This window comes from Bicyclus anynana, chromosome 18, assembly GCF_947172395.1.
Source record: "Bicyclus anynana chromosome 18, ilBicAnyn1.1, whole genome shotgun sequence".
In the NCBI taxonomy this organism is placed as follows: Eukaryota; Metazoa; Arthropoda; class Insecta; order Lepidoptera; family Nymphalidae; genus Bicyclus; species Bicyclus anynana.
Genome location: NC_069100.1, coordinates 8,679,347 through 8,700,757, shown reverse-complemented (window position 1 = coordinate 8,700,757; position 21,411 = coordinate 8,679,347). Strand labels below are relative to the sequence as shown.

General features: G+C 37.0%; 2 protein-coding genes across 2 annotated transcripts in view; both read right to left on the bottom strand.

Moving 5' to 3' along the window:
* The window catches only part of LOC112052842 (rho guanine nucleotide exchange factor 11), a 201,028-nt gene that overhangs the window by 146,601 nt on the left and 33,016 nt on the right, over positions 1-21,411 (bottom strand). Inside the window, 11 exon segments of the mRNA XM_052886750.1 lie at positions 155-278; positions 846-946; positions 1,467-1,526; positions 5,231-5,364; positions 5,816-5,897; positions 7,280-7,837; positions 10,329-10,435; positions 11,021-11,111; positions 13,335-13,414; positions 13,795-13,938; positions 14,826-14,928. Coding sequence (XP_052742710.1) covers positions 155-278; positions 846-946; positions 1,467-1,526; positions 5,231-5,364; positions 5,816-5,897; positions 7,280-7,837; positions 10,329-10,435; positions 11,021-11,111; positions 13,335-13,414; positions 13,795-13,938; positions 14,826-14,925 — 1,581 coding nt within the window. The 5' untranslated portion in view covers positions 14,926-14,928.
* On the bottom strand, positions 2,552-4,666 carry LOC128198937 (uncharacterized). The gene has a single exon (XM_052886751.1). It carries the CDS (start codon positions 4,045-4,047, stop codon positions 3,295-3,297), a length of 753 nt encoding a protein of 250 aa, XP_052742711.1. The 5' UTR covers positions 4,048-4,666; the 3' UTR covers positions 2,552-3,294.

Sequence of the window (21,411 nt, the reverse complement as noted above, 5' to 3'; positions counted from 1 at the left end):
CAGATTGTTGTAGGCCTAAACATGCCAAATATGTTTATTGATGTGGTGGGTTCCGGTCTCCCAACCATATAGCAAGACACTCTTTACATTACTGTTAAAGATCCTGAGCTTAAGTGATCTAGAAAGCATCTTAATTGTTAGATTGTTGGCTTACCGCGTTGGGCATAAGGAAGGTGGACTGTAGCTCGTAGGCCCAGCGACGCAGCGTGTGAGTGGTGACGCCCGCCGCCGAGCGATACGAGTCTGTCAGCACCAGGAGCAGGCTGGCGCACGCGCATCTGTAGCATGAAGCGTAATGTTATATCCCTGAATTATCTAACTATTATCATAGTAGACAAAAAATCGAAAAAAAATATTTTTGGCTCCAGTTTTGATTATACAAAAACAAAACTCCTCTAAAGGCGGGTACAGATTGGTGCAATGCAATTTATGTAATGCAACATGCAATGCAAGAATTTGACGTCCACATTGCTGCAATGTATCACGAATGCTCGTGGTTTGAACGCCTCGCGCGCACGAACTGCGCCTGGGTCGCGCACGCTCCGAGCGTTACAACTCGTGCGCGGTTCGATCCGAGATTTGTCGGTTTTTGGTACGAACACAAAGGGGCGCGCAGTGTGCGCAGGACTGAGCCGACTGATTCGTAGTCAATGCGCGTATCGCGCGCGCCACACGTCCAAGACAGCAGAAAACATGCAATGTAAGGCAGAATATTATTATTATTAATACTGGTTTGACCAACGCGTGTTAGGAAAACTGGTTTTGCCTAGGCGAAACTAGTTCATGCTAAATAGGTTTTGCCAGTAACATATATAAAAAAAATCAATCATATGCAAAGTAATTACCTCCGTTCCCCCAGCAACCAATTGATGAGTACCGCCGTGCGTGCTTTCGACTCTCGTACAGATCGCAAGTTGGAGAACAGGCCAGAGTATGTGGAGTTGTCCTGCAGACATATACACAAACATATATTATAATCAATTCAGTGGTATGCAAAAGATTTTTAGGTATGCACAAAACATAAAATGTATTTAAACTGGTTACTCTTTAATACGGATTTATAACGACAGCTCGTAATCCCCAGGGTAGGCAGTGCATTTTTGCTTCTATGAAGAAGCACGCCACTGATTCATCATCCTTACTCATATTCGGCTCATTGTTGGGCACGAGTCCTTTCAGAATGAGAGGGGTTATGCTAATAGTTAACCACACTGACCCAAAGCAGATTAGCAGACTTTACACACGCAAATAATAATTAAGAAAATTCTCAGGTACGCAGATTTCCTAGCAATGTTTTATCAGTGTTTGAAACAAGTGATATTTAATTTCTTAAAAAGCACATAACTGAAAAGTTGGCGGTGCATGTCCCGGACGTTTGAATCGAAGGCAGAGATCATATCCACTGGGCTATCACGACTTTTGCCATGCCATGAATATAAATTGTTTATTTCCTAAACAATACTTACAGATGCTGGGGAGTCATCCTCCTCCATTGATATTATAGCTCGCTGCGGGTCAGCACAAGGCTGAAAAAAATAAACAAGTTTTACAAGTATGTTTTTGGTATAAAGCATAATACGAGGGCGGTACTGAACATTTTGGGAATCAAGAAACTGACACAGTATTACTTTTTATAAAAATTTATTTCTTTTCGAAGTATTCTCCGCTAAATTTGACACATTTTTCCATACGATAGAACCAATCATTGAAGCAACCATTCCATTCGCAAGTTGGGGTCTCCAAAATGGCCGTTTTGTAGGCGTCCACAGCTTTTTCAGGTGATGAAAATCTGTGACCACGCAATTTATTCTTTATTTTAGGGAAAGTATAGAAATCATTAGGGCTATTATTGCTAAGGTCGGGACTGTACGGCGGATGGTCTAATAATTCTTTTTTTTTGCTCTAAAAACTCTTTTGTTTTGCGCGCGGTGTGAGAACTCGCATTGTCGTGATGGAGGATGATGCGGCGGTTGCATTCTCTTTACGGAGTTCAGAAACGACCTGTGGCAATGCTAGCATACCATTCTGCATTAACCGTTCGTTGTCCGTCAAGAGGAATAGTCGCAAAATGGCCGGTTTTGGAGATAAACGTAGCCACCATTTTTTTGCAACACTCGGTAAACAATTTTTGTTGGCTTTAATTCATTTTCGGACACCCAAACTCGTGACTGTTTTTTTGTTTCGGGTTCGTACGCATATATTCAGAATTCGATTTAGTTTGATTGTATCGTCACCTGATATGATGTTGTATACTGCATTTGAGGATCCTGCGTGGAATCTTTCAAGAGTTCTGACGCACCAAATAACACAAGCATTTTGATCTTCACAGAGCGAATGCGGTATCCATCGGGAAAACAACTTTTTTACACCTAATTGTTCATGCAAGATTATTTGTATTTGACTCATGCCAATGTCTAAGGTTGCCTAAATTTCGCGGTATGTCACATGTCGATCTTCCTCAATCAAGTGACTGCAGTTTTTGGACGACCTTGACGGGGATCATCACACCAATTCAGCAAACCAGCCATAAATTGTGGTTTTGGTTGGGGCTTCATCACCAAATGCAGAAATCTTCCGGTCAACACACTGTTTTTGTGATAAACCACTTCGAAAGTCATAATAAATCATCGCTCTTAAATTTTCTCGAGTCAATTCCATTTTATCAACGACTAAACAAGTTTGACAAAACCTTGTGACAAGACCGAGAATATTTTTTTAATTAAAAAATAAATAAATGGCATTCGATTTTCAAAACCAAAGAGTTTTCAATTAAAAATAAATAAATAAAAAAATAAAAAAGCCTTTTATTTCCTAAATAGATTTTACAAACTGGTACGTTATTTTAAATAAAGATTTTTTTAAACAGACAAAGAAAGGAAAATATTTACAATGTACCATATTTAACTTATTTATATTTATACTATTAGGAACCCCTCTCAGGTGAAGGCCTCTTCCAAGGATTGCTATTTTTAATAACTTTGTTTCCATTGCGGTTCCAGCGTATGTAGGGTCTACCTATACAACAGCAGTTTGTCAGATTGTCTGGATTGGATTGCCTGGCGGTCCTCGCCATTTTGTTACCTATTCGTTCATGTGAACGAAAGGTATAATTATTTTTGTTTCATGGTTTTCGAGATTTTTTTTTTATATACATATATTTGAATTTATCTCCTTTGGAAGGTAGTGGTCATAATCTTCCTCGGTGACCAACCGTCTTGGAAGATGTGAGTTCGTGTATCTTAATTTTAGTTTTTTATTGTTATCCGGTAGTTTCAGTTCATAGGTAGTTAGTTTTCATTGCTTATTGGTTGTTGTATTTCTACTCGTATTCGAAGGAAGGGAGTTAGATCTAATCTTCATCAAATCATAAGCATTCAGTTTGTTGGATGGTTTCATATATTGTTGTTTTCTTGGTTGTGTATTTTGTTGCGGTGATGTTGACATTTCTCTTTTTCTTTTTTCATTTTTTGTGTTATCAACTTTCTCTCTAATTATTAGTTTGTCGAATTTTAAATATGCGATGTTTCCTTTATTCCTCTCCTCTTTCAGTTGCGACTGCAACATTTTCCTCTTTTCTAAAACTTCCTTACTATAGTCTTCTGACACATATACATCTTTAAAACTTTTCTTTCTTTTCATTACTTCGCTTTTCTTCCATTCATTTACAAAGGAAAATAGGATAGGTCTAGGTTTTTTACATGAGCTTTGTTTATTTCCAATTCGATAAATTTTATTTACCTCATAGTCTTCAAAATGTAGGTCTAAGTCGGCTTTGAAGATTTCCTTCACTTTCTGTATTATTTCTGGCGTAGATTTTTCATCTTCTTTAACTCCGTAAATTATTAAGTTATTTTGCTTTTTCCCTCTTTTCAGGCTTTCTATTTCTTTCTCAAGATTATCCAATTTTGTTTTCAAGTTTTTATTTTCTGCTATAATTGGTTGTAGTTTTTCGTCTAATTTCTCTAATATAGATTCTTTTAATTCGTCTGTTTGGTTTCGCATTTCATTTTTCATTTTTTCAAATAAAATTTGGAATTGATTTTCCATTTTTAGCTTCTAAGAATCTATAGTTATAATAAAAAACTCTAACAGGTCCAATTATTCACCTCCGCGGGCGCAGTCCCAGGCAACCGCTAGTCTTAGATAAAACGTCGATTCGTTTGCCGCGGAGACGTTCGTATAGCGAGTGAGACACGCAGCGCGGCGCACGACGCCCGAAAATGGTACTTGTGCCGTGTACGCAACCGCGAGAATCGCTTGCACACGGTACTATGCGCTGCCTACACTCGTCAGCTGATTGACCGCCGTTTTGCGAATTGCGGGTGGGTGACAGTTACACTTTAAACTTGCGTTTTTCTTAGCGTTAGTGTTGTTGTAACTTCATTAAAACGTTCCAAAAGTATATAATTTGTGTTCACAATGATAGTTTGTGTTTAAATAACAGTTGATGAACAGTGTTGTTTACATTTAAATTATATAATAGTCACTATAATCCAGTAAGTACAGACCACTCGTTTTAGGGTATTTATTTGCACGATATCTTTATTTAATGACTTTTTGATACTTTATGAGATGTATTACACTGTTACGAACAAAATAATCACTTTATATTGTGGGAAATTCTAGATTTAATAATTTTAATCACTGTTTTATACGGAGCTAAGTGTTTACGACTTTGACACCTGTCAAACACCCCCAGTTTTCAATTAAAAAGATTTAAATATGACAGGAACAGAGGAAATATTTCATTTCCGATACTTTTAGTGCAGTCCTCGTATACCTACGAAGATGCTTGTGACAAACTGGATGCGAGTGCAAAATTCGCATAAAATCGCATAAAATTTGTATAGAATTATATTACTGTGTGTCATTATGAACCTATATACGTTTTTTATTTTTTAACCGACGTCAAAACGAGAGGGTCCTAAAGATTGGTATGCTTTTTTTTATTTTTTATTTTTTTTTATGTATATACACCGATACATAAAAAAACATTCAAATATTATAATAGATATTCAAAGACGCCTGAACCGATGTGAAAAAATTCTTTTTTTTGTTTAAAAAGGTATACCTACCCATGTGATCCCAGTCATGATGGTAGGATATGATGATGGGATCTTGGAGAATTTCGCTATTTAGTTTAGTGGGTACGTTTTTAGGTTTTGAAGTCGGTTGTATTTTTTTTATTAAATTTTTTATGTATAATCTGTATGTAAGTTAGTAAGCTTACCTGAGTACGCATAGCAGGGTGTGCGGGATGTGAGGGGTGCGCGGGGTGCGGGTAGGGCGGCGGCGGAGTGCCGGGGGGCGGAGTCCCGCGAGACCACGCCTCTTTCTCAGTCGTGTGATGTAAACAACTCTGATCTGTGAACAAATCGTAATCACTATATTTATGCCATAGTATAAGATAAACGGAGCTGTGATAGCCCAGTGGATATGACCTCTGCCTCCGACTCCGGAGGGTGTGGGTTCGAATCCGGTTCGTGGCATGCATTTTAAGAATTTAAATACCACGTATCTCAAACGGTGAAGGGAAAACATCGTGAGGAAACCTGCATACCAGAGAATTTCCTTAATTCTCTGCGTAATGGCCCAAAGCGGATTAGTAGACTTCACAAGTCTACTAATCCGCTTTGGGCCAGCGTGGTGAACTATTGGCCTAACCCCTCTCATTCTGAGAGGAGACTCGAGTTCAGCAGTGAGCCGAATATAGGTTGATAATGATGATGATAAGATGAACACGGCGGGAAACTACTTTGTTTCACACTTTCTTTGATTAAGAAGTCAAGTGACTAATACAGAAAAAAATACTTACTTCGTGGTAACTCATGGTCCAAATGTTCGGGGGACGACTGACTCCTTACATGCAGTATAGGAACTGCGCTACGGTTGTCCGTCTGATAAAAAAAAAATGTTGAATCAATTGCTATGACAAAATTTACAAAAACCCAGTCATAATATTTTTATTTTATTATTAGTCTAGAAGAATTTTAGAAATAGAAATATTTATACCCAAGTATCGAAGAATTTAGTAGTGGCGCGCACATCGTACAAGCATAAAAACATTGCTTCTCCAGGGAATAAACTACCAATTTCTTCTATGAAACATGATGTAAAGTAAGAGCTGCTCAGTAGCTTTTGAGTTAAATAATGCTTCCCTGGTAAAAAAACCATATAACCTGCACACCGCTTTTATGTATGCATACGCTTGCCGATTGGTAAATCGTAATATTTTTAATGCCAAATATCTGAATTATTTTTCCCTTGTCCCTTTAGGGCTATTGAAAAAGAAGATATTTTGAAAATCAAGTAAAAGAAATAAGACGTCACAAACACATTTTAGTTAGTCACAATATAAAAACGCACAGTTAGATATTTTTGAAAAACGGGTTTTATAGGCACTCTTTGACAAGCACATATTATTATTACAAAAAAAGTGACATTCACTTACGTCTTCGAAGTTAGAACAACCAACGAAAATGCTAATATAAATTCAAATATTCCTATGAAAACAATATTAAACAGATAATTATTTAAATTAATTTATTTCTAAATATAATGGTGTATTATATTAAATTGCTTTATCACATACTACTACGGTGATATTAAAAGTCTACAAAAATATTAGCCAAATCAAAAATAAGAAAGCTCTAGCGACTTAAATCAAAATGAATGTGATAATAATGACAGTGACAAACCTTAAACAAAACAGTAAAATATTCTAAAAATACTTAAAAGTATCTCTGGAAACTTTTACCGTCACTAATAATAAGTTTACTGATTGAGCTCTTAGAGGCAAGCAAAAAGATCTTTGTATTTGAAATGGACTTAGTGACTTGTCGGAAAAATTGTATTTTTTAAACAATATAAAAATTTACTAAAATCGTGGTTCTAAAACAAACTTGACTTGAAAATCCAACAAATTCATGTAAACATTCAACAATATTTTAAAAGATAGATTCATTATATAAAAAAAAATTATATGTAAAGGTGCTGTACTTGTAACAGAACATCGAGCATTCGCCGTTCAAAAGATATTTTTCATTAAGATGTCAATGAAGATGTCAGACTAGACTGTCGCTTGTGCTGCGAGTATTTTAGCGAGCAGATTTGGCTCGCTAAAATGTTCTTGTATTTTTCTATGACGTAACATTCACATGAATACTCATAACAAGTGAATGCTCAAGTCTATCAGCACCTTTAGCAATAGTTATTTACCTAACATGTAAAAGGTTTATCAGACGAAGGACGGCTCAATCAGAAAACCTTTTCAACTTACCTGCAAAGGCGGCGGCGGCACATTAACCAGCGGATAGCTCATTTGCAAGGCGATCGAATTCGGTTGGGGCCCTTCCAGCTCGCCGTCCAAAGAATGCGACGACCTTCTGAATTTCTCCTCCCTATACGGCGGCATCGACTGGTGCATCGGGTACGGTTTCTTATAGTATTGCTTGTGTATCGGGGAAGATGTACATGGCTTTTGCATTGCTAACGGGTTGACCGGGCTTATTGTCGGACTGTGTGGACTCAGAGGTATCCTCTTCGGCCGTTCTATGGATCTGGGCGGTAGTGGTGGGGGTGTGTTATCCAGACAAGTTGTGGGAACCATCGGTACAGTGTTGTTGTGAACGTGCCTCCTTTTATTGTTAGTTTCATCTGAATTTTGTCGGACTAGAGGCTGGGTTTCCTGTTTCTGTCTCGCTTGCCGTAAGTTCCTCAAGCTCTGACCGGTCAGGTTGCTGAGTGACCTGGGTAGGCCGCTAAGGAAACCGGTGTTCGGGAGACTGTCCTTGGCTCGGGTCAATTTTGGTGTTGATGGTGGTTGCACTGCTTCAGGCTAAAATGTTGGGTTGTATTACATATGGATGGAGATTTTGTTGATGCACAAGGTTGATGCTAATGGAAGACTTGATGTTAAATGGAGTAACCGACGTTTATAACACAGAATCACCAAATATGGCGTGCTAGGAAAATGTACTACAATGTGTTATCTTGACTCATAATATGTTTTATTAATTATTTATCAATACTAATATTATAAATAGAAAAGACCATATTATATCTTTTCTAGGCTAAAGAACCACGCTAAACCGATTTAGATGAATTTTGGTAGTAGTAAATGGAACCTTGGAGCAGACCTCGTTCCTGAGATTCGTGAAATACAAAATTACACACGTACGCAGTACGTACCCAGGAAACCGTCCCTTAGTTTTGAAAATACAGTAATGCGATGTAATAAATATAGTAGAAATACTGGCATAGACAAGTTATCTTGCTAAAAGCACTACTTATTTAAAATGATGTATGGCTTTATTAAATCTCCATCCATATAATACTAGAAACCCATATAACAATCCATATCCTTTACAACAGAGGCGAAAATGAATTACACGAAAAAATGTAAGATAATAGCAATGATCATTATATTTATCTGCTTCTTTGCATCTTACTCAATAAAACTATTTAAAAAAACAATAATTTTAAAAGATATTTTTTAATTTTAATCCATAAATACATTGAACGCTGGATTTTTTCGCGAAATTTAATCAAATACAGATTGACATTTAAAAGCAAAGTTATAATAATAAATGTCGTATACATTATGAAAAAATATTTAATTAAAATAATAAAAGACTTATATTATTTATTCTGTACATTTATGAATATAACAATAAACACGCAAAATAACAAAATAAGACGCCACAAAATATAAAGAAAAACATGAAACCTTGACAATAGACACACATGCATAGAAGCAGACAAATAGACAAAAAACGCAAAGTCCACCCTCCCCAGTGGTTAGTGAGAATTATTAACATTAATAAAAATATATATTATTCATAGATGGCGCCACGGACGACTATTTTAATATGTATTCCTTTACGCTCTTTCGCAAGTGTTGTCGTCAGATAAGTAGATAATAATAGATTTATAGTTAAAAATATAGTATAAAAACCAAGCTTTTATATAACCGCTCTATTATGAGTTGCAATGGCAACGTTTAACTCCAACTAGCGTTCCAATACGATGTAGTGTTGAAACCAAAAGGGGTGTGGATTTTCATCTTAACAAGTTAGCCCGCTTCCATCTTAGATTGCATCATCACTTACCATCAGGTGAGATTGTAGTCAAGTAAAACTTTTTAACTGTATAGCAAAACAAATCAATTATTCACCATTTATAATGAACTTCTGAATTGTAACCATCTACTTGTATAAAAATACTTAACAGAACAAGTTATATAAAAGCTTGTAAAAAAGAGGATTAAACAAAATTCCGTCAATCTAGGCTTATTTTTAATCAATTACAACGCTTATCTGCAATTTCACATGACAATAAGTTAATAATATATAACTGTAATATTAGTTATATATTTAAATATTCGAAATTTTGTGTAATCTACCTATCTAAACCACAGGCCACATCGACGAAATTAATAAAAAAAAAAAAACGAAAATAATATGATATTATGAAAAAATAACTAAAATGTTGCAGCAACACATTGACAACTGCTCTTTGCAAAGGTGACAGAATTACCTAAAAAGTGTCAAATTATTATGAACTCGATTTTTTGATTTGAAGTTTGAACTGATGGAGTGGGAACAACTTGTATGCGAAGTGTATCTATGGTTGATGTTAGTGGATTGATAATAGTTTATCCCGGTACCAAGTACACCATTTGAGAACCCGCTTTTCACTTTAGATAACACTATATCATGCATCACGATGGCCAACATTGTGCCAAATATTGGAATTGTTTCGAAACATCCGCACTATATGATAGCCAACTTATTGGCAATCATATTGGCCAATGTGAAGTTCGGACATAAGTCTAAATTCCTATCCTATTCCCTAGATCCTACATAAAAAGAGCCAACAATTTAATTAATATTAAGTAATAATGAACCATATAAAAATAATCCACAACTTTTTTAATAATTCAAAACCAATTCTTTGGGCAGATCCCACCAACTTAAAAAAATAAATTGGACTGGATTGAACTTTAAGGATGGAATTGACTCAAGGGGAAAGTCCTTATAACTATTTTTCAAGTCCCCAACTAATTGACATTTATAAAAACTGACAAAGTAAATAATGTTATCTCTATTAACCAATGTACAGGCAAACTACTACAAAGGACCTACTAGTATTTTTTTTAATAGTACATTATGAAACCTCTTCATAACAGGGATTTTTAAAACTCCGAGTGCATTTTATAAAACGAATTGAGGGACGCAATATTATCAATCCACTTCACATACAATGTAAACTACGCGTTGTCAAGTAAAACTGGTGCTTAATACAATGTCGTCAAGGTTGATATTCACCTGAGCAGCGATGATGGTGTCTATCTCGTGCTGTAACTTTGAACATCTCTGCTCGGCGGACTCGAGCTGCGCCTGTTTCCTCACATCCGGCACTTTGAGGAGCTCATCTGAAAATTATGAATATTAAAGATGTCAATTTTACCACAATATGGAAGGAAGGAGTAAAACTTCAACATAATGTTTTGCGGTTTCAGACTAGCGTTTTATACGCGCGTATGGGCTCGTTTTTGGAAGGCACGTACAGGCGCGCCGTTTGGCACACGCTCAACTCGTACGAGCGTTGATGCACTTCTAAGCTCGTATATGCGCGAGCCGCCAGAGACACCTACTCTCACTCACCTAGATCTCTAGGAGGTGTCTCTGGCGGTCACCGGTGCCGGTGGTGTCATGTCAGTATCTACTGACGTAACACCACCGGCACCGGTTCGAGCGAACACGCCGAAATATGCCCGTTTACGCGAGTACTTTTTTTTGTAGCGTGTAATGCTGAAACGACCGTACACGCGAAAAAAATACGCTAGTCTCTATCGCGCTAGACCATAGTTCGACAGCTGGTGGAGATTTTTAATTAGGTATCATATTCAAGTTAAAAACTTTAAGCACTTTAACTCGTTAAGCGTTTTTTTGGTTTATTTCCCAATGATTCCATCATCTCATGGCCTATATTAGAACAGTAGTCAAATTGAACTTACTTCTGAGATCTCGGATGTATTTCTGCTCCTGTTCCAGCATCAACCGCACCGTGTGAGCTTTAGACACCTCCAGTTGACGTTGCTTTTCCGACTGAAACGTCCGACGAATACTAATTGAGAAAGACTAACTAGATAAAACTAGTAGGTACGAACTTCGGCTGGGCCGATTGAGGTTTTCTTAATTGGTCCAGGTCTGGGGGTGGGAGGCGTCGACCATGGCCAGTTAGTTACCACCCTACCGGCAAAGACGTACCGCCAAGCGATTTAGCGTTCCGGTACGATGTCGTGTAGAAAACGAAAGTATTAACCAAAGGTCAAGTCCCAATTTTGTATGGAGGCTGGGCCTTTATTCCGAGTGTCAACTAAGCAGAACAAATTATTTTACGTAAAATATAGGGCTTTTTAAAAATTAATAGTATAAAATGTAATTTTTTCAATAGCTGACAATATTAATTAAGACTTTTTATCATGGCAACATTGCTCGTAACTCATACCCAGACAGATTGTCAGTGATCTTCACGTAGTCACGTTCGTTTATGGTATTTTTAAAGCTATTTAAGGAATTGTTTTGTGTTTCATGTTTTTTTTTCAACAAAAAAAATATTTGTCTAATTAATGCGGATTCCACACTAATTTGTATCTTATCCGTCAAAAATACTATCGACCTGCTTATAAATTATAAATAATAAAGACCCATTTTGGGTCATGTCCTTTGGTAAGAACCTACTAAAGTTGCTTAAAATAAATACAAAGTTAAAATAATTGCCGAACAACTTTTTAATAAAAAACATAAAAAAAAAATGAAGAAGCATAATATAGGTATTAGCCGCATATTTTGTATAATAAAAACATTAAATATGTTTGCCGCATATTTTGAAAAGCATGCAAAAATGAAAACATGAATTCTGTTGACACAGCTGAGGTTACGGTGGACGCGAGGTCGTCGTAAAATCCTACTTCCTACTTAATATTATAAACGCGAAAGTTTGTATGGATGTTTGGATGTATGTTTGGATGTTTGTTACTCTTTAACGCCGCTACTACTGAAGCTATTTGGCTGAAATTTGAAATGGAAATAGACTTTAGTATGGATTAACACATAGGCTACTTTTATCCCGGAAAATCCATGGATACCCGAGGGATTTGTGTAAATTCCACGCGGACAAAGTCGCGGGCGTCCGCAAGTAAACAAATATAATGACACAGTTCGTGGAGGAAGCATGTGAGCTACTATGCAAGGTACACCCTAATTCCCAACCATGATACTAAGTCTCTAGTATCATGGTTAGTAGCAGTAGTTTTTTGAGACAGCTCATCGGCATGTATACTGCTTATTTCTGTCGCCGAGCAACATAGCTATTTCCCGGTCCGAGGCAAAAATAAAAAATTTTAATAAAAAAATACAACCGACTTCAAGAATTATAAAAATGTTTTTACTAAACTAAAAAGCGAAAAATAACATCGTATGTTCTACTTTCTCAGTTTGCTCAGTGCGATCCGTACCACTTCCTCATACGAACTCGGTCACAAATGCTTCATTACAAATTAAAGGTAAGTGAGACGTGATAGCCCAATGGATATGACCTCTGTCTCCGATTCCGGAGGATAGGTTTGAATCCGGTCCGGGGCATGAACCTCCAACTTTTCAGTTATGTGATTTTATTCACGTGTCTCAAAACGGTGATGGGAAAACATCTTGAGAAAACCTCCATACCTGAGAATTTCTTAATCCTCTATGTGCGTGAAATCTACCAATCTACATTGTGGTGAGCCAGCCAGGCCAGCGTGGTGGACTATTGGTCTACACCCTCTCATTGTGAGAGGAGACTCGTGCTCAGCAGTGAGCCGAATATGGGTTGATAATTATGATGAATTAAAGGTTAATACCTAATTGTCATAGTAGAGCCAGAACAGTACATAATGACCTCATCAAAGAACTCTCCTCCTCAAAGAACTGTGTTGCTATATTTGTTTGTTTACCACACTGTATTTGTGTTTACTATATTTACTGTACTATCTTATGTACACTGTACATATTATGATTACTGCTACCAACTGTATTTTAAGCTAAGCCAAAATAGTTAGTGTGTGTGTAAGAATCATTCACTAAGAGTGAGACGAGTCATCTTATGCCTGCCATACACGGCCAAATATACCTTCAAGTATGCATCGCGCTTACGGATGCAGGCAGTAGGCAGAAATACACCCCGACACTGGAAAACACCCATACTCATCACACAAATAGTTTCCAGTTGTGAGAATCGACTGCGCCACGCGGGTGTCATAATAAAGAATTAGTATGTGCTACACTCACATTGACTGGAACGGGCGCTGTGATGGGCGTCTTGTGCCGCGAACTGTTCTGCTGTACGGTCAGCACGGTGCTGGGGTTTGCTGAAACATAAGTCATCATCATCAGTATACTCGTAAATATCGATTTTAGAGGTTAGACGATCGCAAAAATCACTAGCACTTAATGTAGTGGCTCATGTTTTAAATCGTACACCGAGTGTATCTACATTACCCAGCTGGACATCGCATCGTTTGTAATGTTCACGAAAGCAACAAGCCACATCAAGTGTGCAACTTAATGTAAACTGTACAGTACAGCCTTATACATATGTATTCTGTAGTACAGCTACTGGTGCACTCTATGCAAAGTTGTGCATAGAGTCTATGTCTAAGATTTCAAACTGGCTCGCTACGCGGCGCCGTGCTCCTTCACCGACTGGACGCTGAGCAGGACATTTGTAACGTCCACGAGCGCGACTCACCTCGTATCAAGTGCACGACCTGCTGGTGCGTGTGCTGGTGCACTGGCACCGAGTCCACGCGCAGGATCCTGTCGCCCGAGCGCAGCCCGGCTCGCCACGCGGCGCCGTGCTCCTTCACCGACTGGACGTACACAGGGTTGTCACCTGGAAATTGGAGGTTCGTAAAATTACTGTCTATCAATCAATAAAAGAGCCTGCGAGCGTTCATATTTGAATCTTTGCAAGTGCAAGTTACCTTACTTTACATAAAATAGAGCATTATTTATACATAATGCCTCAATTAAATATCGAGCTTTACTTTCTTCTGAGAAAAATTCCCAGTAAAATTTCCCGCAATTGGGAAATTGGCGGTGTTGTTACCACCGCGCCTCGGAGTCTGTGAACACTTTAAGCCATCGGTACCAGTACTTTCGGAATTCGATCGAAAGAATCAAACTCTATCACCATTCAAGCACGTCAACCTGCATTGGAACAGCGTGTGGCAGCGTGCTACGTAGAGCCATGCCCATGCATGACTCTTTATAAGAAAACTAGCTAACGCCCTGCGGTTTCACCCGCGTTGTTCCCGTACCCGTTTCCAAATACACGGATAAAAATATATAGTTCCTGTTCCCGAATACACGCATAAAATATAATTATAGCTTATGACACTCACAAATAACTTGGCTTTCTAGTGGTATAAGAATTTTAAAAATCGGTTCATTGGATCCCCCTACAACGCCACAAACTTTTTCTTTATAGTATTAACTATAGATTATAAAGGATAAATTCCTTAGAAGAAGGGAAGGAAGGAGTGAGGCCTGGCCCTGTAATGGGCTGTTAAAATAAGCTGATGATGATTTCGAGGAGATCCACAGAGAAAATCGAGACGTACCGGACACCTGCATACCATATCCTTGTAGGACAGGGGATATGCAATCACCTCTCCTACAAGGGTGGAGGCCTGGTCCAGAAGTGGGCTGTTATAATAGGCTGATGATAATACACAAGGAGATGCCCAGAGCAAGTGTAGGTAGGCAAAATCAACGTACCGGACACCTTCATCCCATACCCGTGCTCGTCCCGGACGACGGTGACGGTGAGCAGCTCGTCGCCCGCCGGCGACGCCGCCCCGCCCGCCCCGCCCAGCATCACCTGAAACAACAAACAACAGACTATTAGTTACATCATCATCATTAACAACTCATATTCGGCTCACTGTTGAGCACGAGTCTCTTCTCACAATGAGAGGGGTTAGGCCATCCACCTCGCTGACTTAATGCGGAGTGGCAGACATCACACACGTTGATAATTAAGAAAATTCTCAGATGTGCAGGTTTCCTCGCCATGTTTTTCCTTCACCGTTTGAGACACGTGATATTTAATTTCTACATAACTTAAAACTTAAAGGTGCACGCCCCGTACAGGATTCGAACCCACGCCCTCCATCGAAGGCAATGGGCATCCACTGGGCTATCACTGCTATTAGTTAAGTACATACTCAACAAAATGAATGAAAAAATACGGCTTTAGGAATCTCAATAGCTCACTGGACTACTACTACGCGAGTGAAACAGCGGTGCGTCGGTCAGTATTCAATAGGCCAATAAAAAAAAAATACACAATCGGTTATGATGATTAAATTGGTTATAAAAGATTCCCTAATCCTAATCGAAGACCGGGAAGTGGGTCAAATTAAGATTCCAAGATTTTCTTACATACATAGTTACAAGTGAAGCTAATATAAAGCGTGTAAAATAAATGTAATACTCAGTGAGTTTCTACTTTTGAAAGTGATAAATAACGTTAACAGTTCATACGCGAGCACGCATCAGCGCCGCACAATAGGTCCGCATTGCGGCTTTGCTTTCCGGACGCCGTTCCCGTCTAGACGGTGTTGGGAGCGATGCCCACCGGGGAGCTATAACACCTCCCATATTGTTACTTCAGGTTCAGACGTTCAAGTATATGTAATGTACCTTAGTTGGATGAAAATATCTATACTAATATTATACAGCTGAAGAGTTTGTTTGTTTGATTGAACGCGCTAATCTCAGGAACTATGGGTCCGATTTGAAAAATTCTTTTAGTGTAAGATAGCCCATTTATTGAGGAAGACTATAGGCAATGTATTATCCAAATATTTCTTCGGGAACGGGAACCACACGGGTGAAACCGCGCGGCGTCAGCTAGTAAAAATATAAAGTATACAAATGATTTTAAAAAAGTGCGAGCGTTGCCATGCAGCTCAAACGTATTGTATTCATCGAACTTCACTTGAGAACTTCGTTTGATTATATAAAATAAGTTAAATGTTTGCATCTTTTTTGACTCATACATTATTTTAAACTAAACAAATCAAACCTAATTTAATTTACCACACAGTAAGTTCTTTTCCAAGAAATTTTATCAGATTATATATTTAATCAAAGAATAAAGATTAAATAGTTTATCCCGTAAAAAACGGTAAAAATCGGAGTTTGCGAGATAAAATCAGCACTCCTATTATTAAAGATGGTATAACTGTTAGTGCCTATACCCGGGTCATAATAACGAAACGTTTGAGATCGCCAATCAAACTCTAATCAGAATCGGATGAATAGTTTATGAAGGATCATACGGATATACGAGAAGGTACATATTATACCTAAACCCAAAGACTAATAGGGTAGGACCTATAGACCCGCAACAACTAACAAATTTCCATTCCAAACGTACGCCTTTTGTGACAATGTGAGCGCTAAGAGCTAAGCTAATTTCACTCGCCGACGAACGCAAGCGTTCTTATCGTCAAGGGCTCCCATTTCGGGGCACATAAAACGGATTACGAATCTATCTATATTTTATAAATCTATGACCGCTAAAATTAAAACCTTCAAAATTATTTTGGCTTAATCGTAATCTGGTAAAAATTTTAATAAAAAAATTCAACCGACTTCCAACTCAAAAAATAACTTTAACTAAAAAGCAAAAAATAACATCCTACCTATGTGCTACCTTCTGATCAGTTTGAAGGCGGTGCCAAGCCAGTGATGTTTTAATTAAACACGTTTAAACTACAAAATTTCTGTGGTTCTTTCAGAAACAGCTTTAATTAAAACACGACACTGGCTTGGCACCGCCTTCAAACTGATCAGAAGGTAGCACATAGGTAGGATGTTATTTTTTGCTTTTTAGTTAAAGTTATTTTTTGAGTTGGAAGTCGGTTGAATTTTTTTATTAAAATTTTTATTTTTTTATTTTTAGTGTTAGCATACCTACTGCGTGTGTACAGTCACAACCTATCTAAGTGGAAAGTTCTTATCAATACAAAATTATCAAGTCCAAACACAAGGTAGCTACTGTGAACCGTCGAGGAGTTCTCTTCACTGTGCTTCGTCTTCATCACCAGACCTTTAATACAGTCACAATCCATCTAGGTGGAAAGTTCTCATTAATACAAATTTATCAAGTCCAAACACAAGGTAGCTACTGTGAACCGTCGAGGAGTTCTCTTCACTGTCCCTCGTCTTCATCATCAGACCCTTAATACAGTCACAATCCATCTAGGTGGAAAGTTCTCATCAATACAAATTTATCAAGTCCAAACACAAGGTAGCTACTGTGAACCGTCGAGGAGTTCTCTTCACTGTCCCTCGTCTTCATCACCAGACCCTTAATACAGTCACAATCCATCTAGGTGGAAAGTTCTCATCAATACAAATTTATCAAGTCCAAACACAAGATAGCTACTGTGAACCGTCGAGGAGTTCTCTTCACTGTCCCTCGTCTTCATCACCAGACCCTTAATACAGTCACAACCCATATAGGTGCAAAGTACTCATGAATACAAATTAATCAAGCCCAAACAAAAGGTGACTGCTGTAAATCCTTGACGAGTTCCATCGTCTGTGTTTCAGCTCCATCATCAGACCAATTCCAAACCTTCATAAAGTTGTAGTGGTTTAAAATATGTTATGGAAACACTAACAAATGCACTAGCCGTCTCTATAACTTTCGAAAGTTCCCCTCAATTTCTCTAGGATGCCATCATCAGATCCTGACATGAAAAAAATGGGACCACCCTGGAAGTAAACCCTTCAAAACAAAAAAAGAATTTTTAAAATCGGTCCATAATTGACGGAATTATCGCTGGACATACATTAAAAAAAAAAAAAAAAAAAAAAAAAAAAAAACATACATACAGTCGAACGTAGAACCTCCTCCTTTTTGGAAGTCGGTTAAAAACTGGATAAAATTGATAATGTAACATGTAACAATTTTTCGTTTTAAAAAATAAAAAAAAACTAGAAGTCGCTTTCGCCAGTCTATTTCTATGAGTGAATGGGCGCCGAGCGTTCTGAGATAATAAAGCATTTTTAGCAAGACGAGGCATTGGGGAATTTCGTCTATGTCACCTGTCGACACGTCGCGTTTCAAACAATATTATATTTGGGACGTTACTTCCAAAGTATTTTAGTCAGACTTCCTGTTGTTTGTAACATTTAAGTTACATGAATGAAAGTAAATTCAAATATTTTTTATTGCGATCGTATTTTTACGATATATTTTTATTTATAGCCCACGAATTCGTTAATTGGTTATTTAATAAAACTAGCTATTACATACTTCTTTACTTTATTACTATTAATTAATCACGTACTGAGAAATTGCCTAATAAATGTAAATAAAAGTAGTAAATAAAATTAAAAATATAGTAAATAAATGTCCAACATTTAATTATCATGGTCTAAGAGACTGTAGCAGAATGATAAATGCAGAATTTCATAATTTCACAAAAGCTGAAGTTTACCAGAACACCAGTAGACGCCGCGCGGTTTCACACGTTTGGTTCCCGTTCCCGTAGGAATACGAGAATAAAATATAGCCTATAACCTATCTCGATAAATGGGCTATCTAATACTGAAAGAATTTTTCAAATCGGACCAGTAGTTCCGGAGATTAGCGCGTTCAAACAAACGAACTCTTCAGCTTTATAATATTAGTATAGATTTGTCCTAGCATATTATTTATAGACAGGTCACTTACCTACGGTAAACAAATGTGGTGTTACGAGTAATACCATTAAAATTCTACAATTACAAAATTAGATTTTGATAGCTACTGATAGTATACGCAAGTGACCCATTATTCTAAGTAACTTCTAATGCAAACTCCGGCCAACGTTTTATCAATTAATTCGCCTTTGCTCTTAAAACGAGGAATGCACTTCGATACAGCTATCGACTCAATATCAAATTAATTAAACTATTGAAATCGCAATCGACGTTAGACATCTACTCATGAATAAATAATTATTAATTATTATTATTATTATCATTAGACCGAGTTTCTTATTTCACGTAATAAAACTCGTGTTTAAAAGACTTCTACAAAACAAGCAATGTCATAAATAACTTTACTACTACGATCCCATAACAATTAAACATTATTATATTTGCAAACACCTTTTCACCAGTGTAGTTCTAGTTCCCATGGGAATACGGGGATAAAATATAGCATATGATTCAATATCAAATAACGTTAGTAACTTGTTAATGCAATATATAATAAAGAATAATTTTTGAAATCGGTATTAGTAGAACCTGAGATTTTGGCCACCGACCGACCATTTTGGCCCCAGCACGTTAAAAAAACAAAAATGACGAAACATTCTTAATTTTATAATAAATCAAAATAACCAATAAATATTAGAATTTACAGTTGTTATTATTTTTACACGCTTTATATTAGCTTCACTTGTAACTATCTATGTAAGAAAATCTAGAAATCTTAATTTGACCCACTTTCCGGTCTTCGATAAGGATGAAATTTTGCACACGCTCTGAGTTCTGATGACAATACATGACTAGCTAGGAAACATCATTACAAATCCAATATGGCAGCCTCCTCAAGATGGCGGACTGGCTGTTTGAAATCCATCCTCATGATATGGATATCAAATGAAAGAGTTTGCTGTCAGGAATACGAAAAAAATTTGTCACGTGACTTAAATCCAATATTAGTAACTTTTAGTGCGTGCTAAAAGCGTGTTTTTTAGTTTTTTTTAACTAAGTATTTAAAGTTATTTTAAATGTGACTGTTTTTGTTGAAATCGTGCAATTTCTAAAATACTTGCCCTTATTATATATTATTATTTAATAAACGACACTAATTTGGACATAGCAACGTTTCATACATTAAATCTTGATCCAGCAATGCATGAAAAAAGGTCGAGCTCCTTTACCTATTTGTAATATTAGTAAAGAATAGAGATAGATAAACTGAGAAAAATACCCGTGTCGGTCGGTGTAATCAAAATTACTCTGACGACATCGAGTGTGCCCCGAGCATTACAGACGTCGACCTGGTTATTTATAATCGTGGAATAGTATCACAAAGTAAAAACACATGAATATAAATACTCTACTTGCTACGTTTATTGACGCAACTTCCTTCGCGCGCATTACATCGCCTGCGCGCACCGATGCCATTCAAAAACGATCATGTAAACATAAAAAAAAAATGTTTCATGAAACATTTACGCGTGTGTTTTAAAAATAATGACTGATTTTATTCTGTTTTAATGTGGTCATTAAAATATTGAAATTATAAATTTTTGTTGAAATCATTAAAGCTTTACCTACACATGTGTTTGGTCGATCGCATGGTGTTTTTACTGTTCATATGGAATTTGTGTTTTTTTTTATATATCTCGCAGGAACAATGGATTTTATCGGGGATAAGTAACCAATGTTATCCTTAAAGATCGATTTTTACTTCTCTACCAAATTTCATCCAATTCGATTTAGTGTTTTAGCCGTGAAAAGGTAAAAGACAGACACGTTTATAGTATTATCAGAATCAGATATGAGATTATCAGATACGATTGGTTTTTAATGTTACTCTGTCTTTGAAACATGACTGATTCTTTAGTTTTTATAACCGTAAACTCGCGAAATATTTAAGCGTCAGTACCTCCACGGTTAAGATGCTGGACAAAACACCGAGAGTGTATGGGTTCGATGTCCGACCGATTGGGGGAGGAGAATATAGGTCAAATTAAAATCTGTGGCAAATAAATATTTTCATAAAAAAAAATAAACTTGAATCAGAGTTATTTTCTGATATAGTAACAGCCTTATATGCGTTATTCATATTGGTTTATTTCACAGGTTAATTTTGTCAATTTTGTCTATAAGATTTCTAAGATTTTCTTACATACATAGTTAGTTACAAGTGAACCCTTATATAAGCGTGTTAATAATTAAAATCAAATCAATGCATGGCTACTAACAACACTTCGTGGATATTATAAAGTGGGTAGATGACATTGCCCAGTTGAGATTGTGATTTTTGTTAACAACGGGCTTTACGGAATAGCAAATGTTAATAGTTATTTCTTTGATTTTAATTATTAAAGGTGGCTAATAGACCAAAGTTAGTGAATAGACAGCTGGTTCTTTAATGGGCCTTTAAAATATGCTGATAATATAAAGATGAATATTCATAGGACTATCCTCATGGTTAAAAAGAAATACCAATAAAGTCAATGGGCAATGTATAAATAAATCTTATACCCTAGATGGGTATTCACGTATTTAGTGGCGCGGAATAGATTCAGTATTTCTCAACTGGGGTCGAGAGCTAAGTATAGTA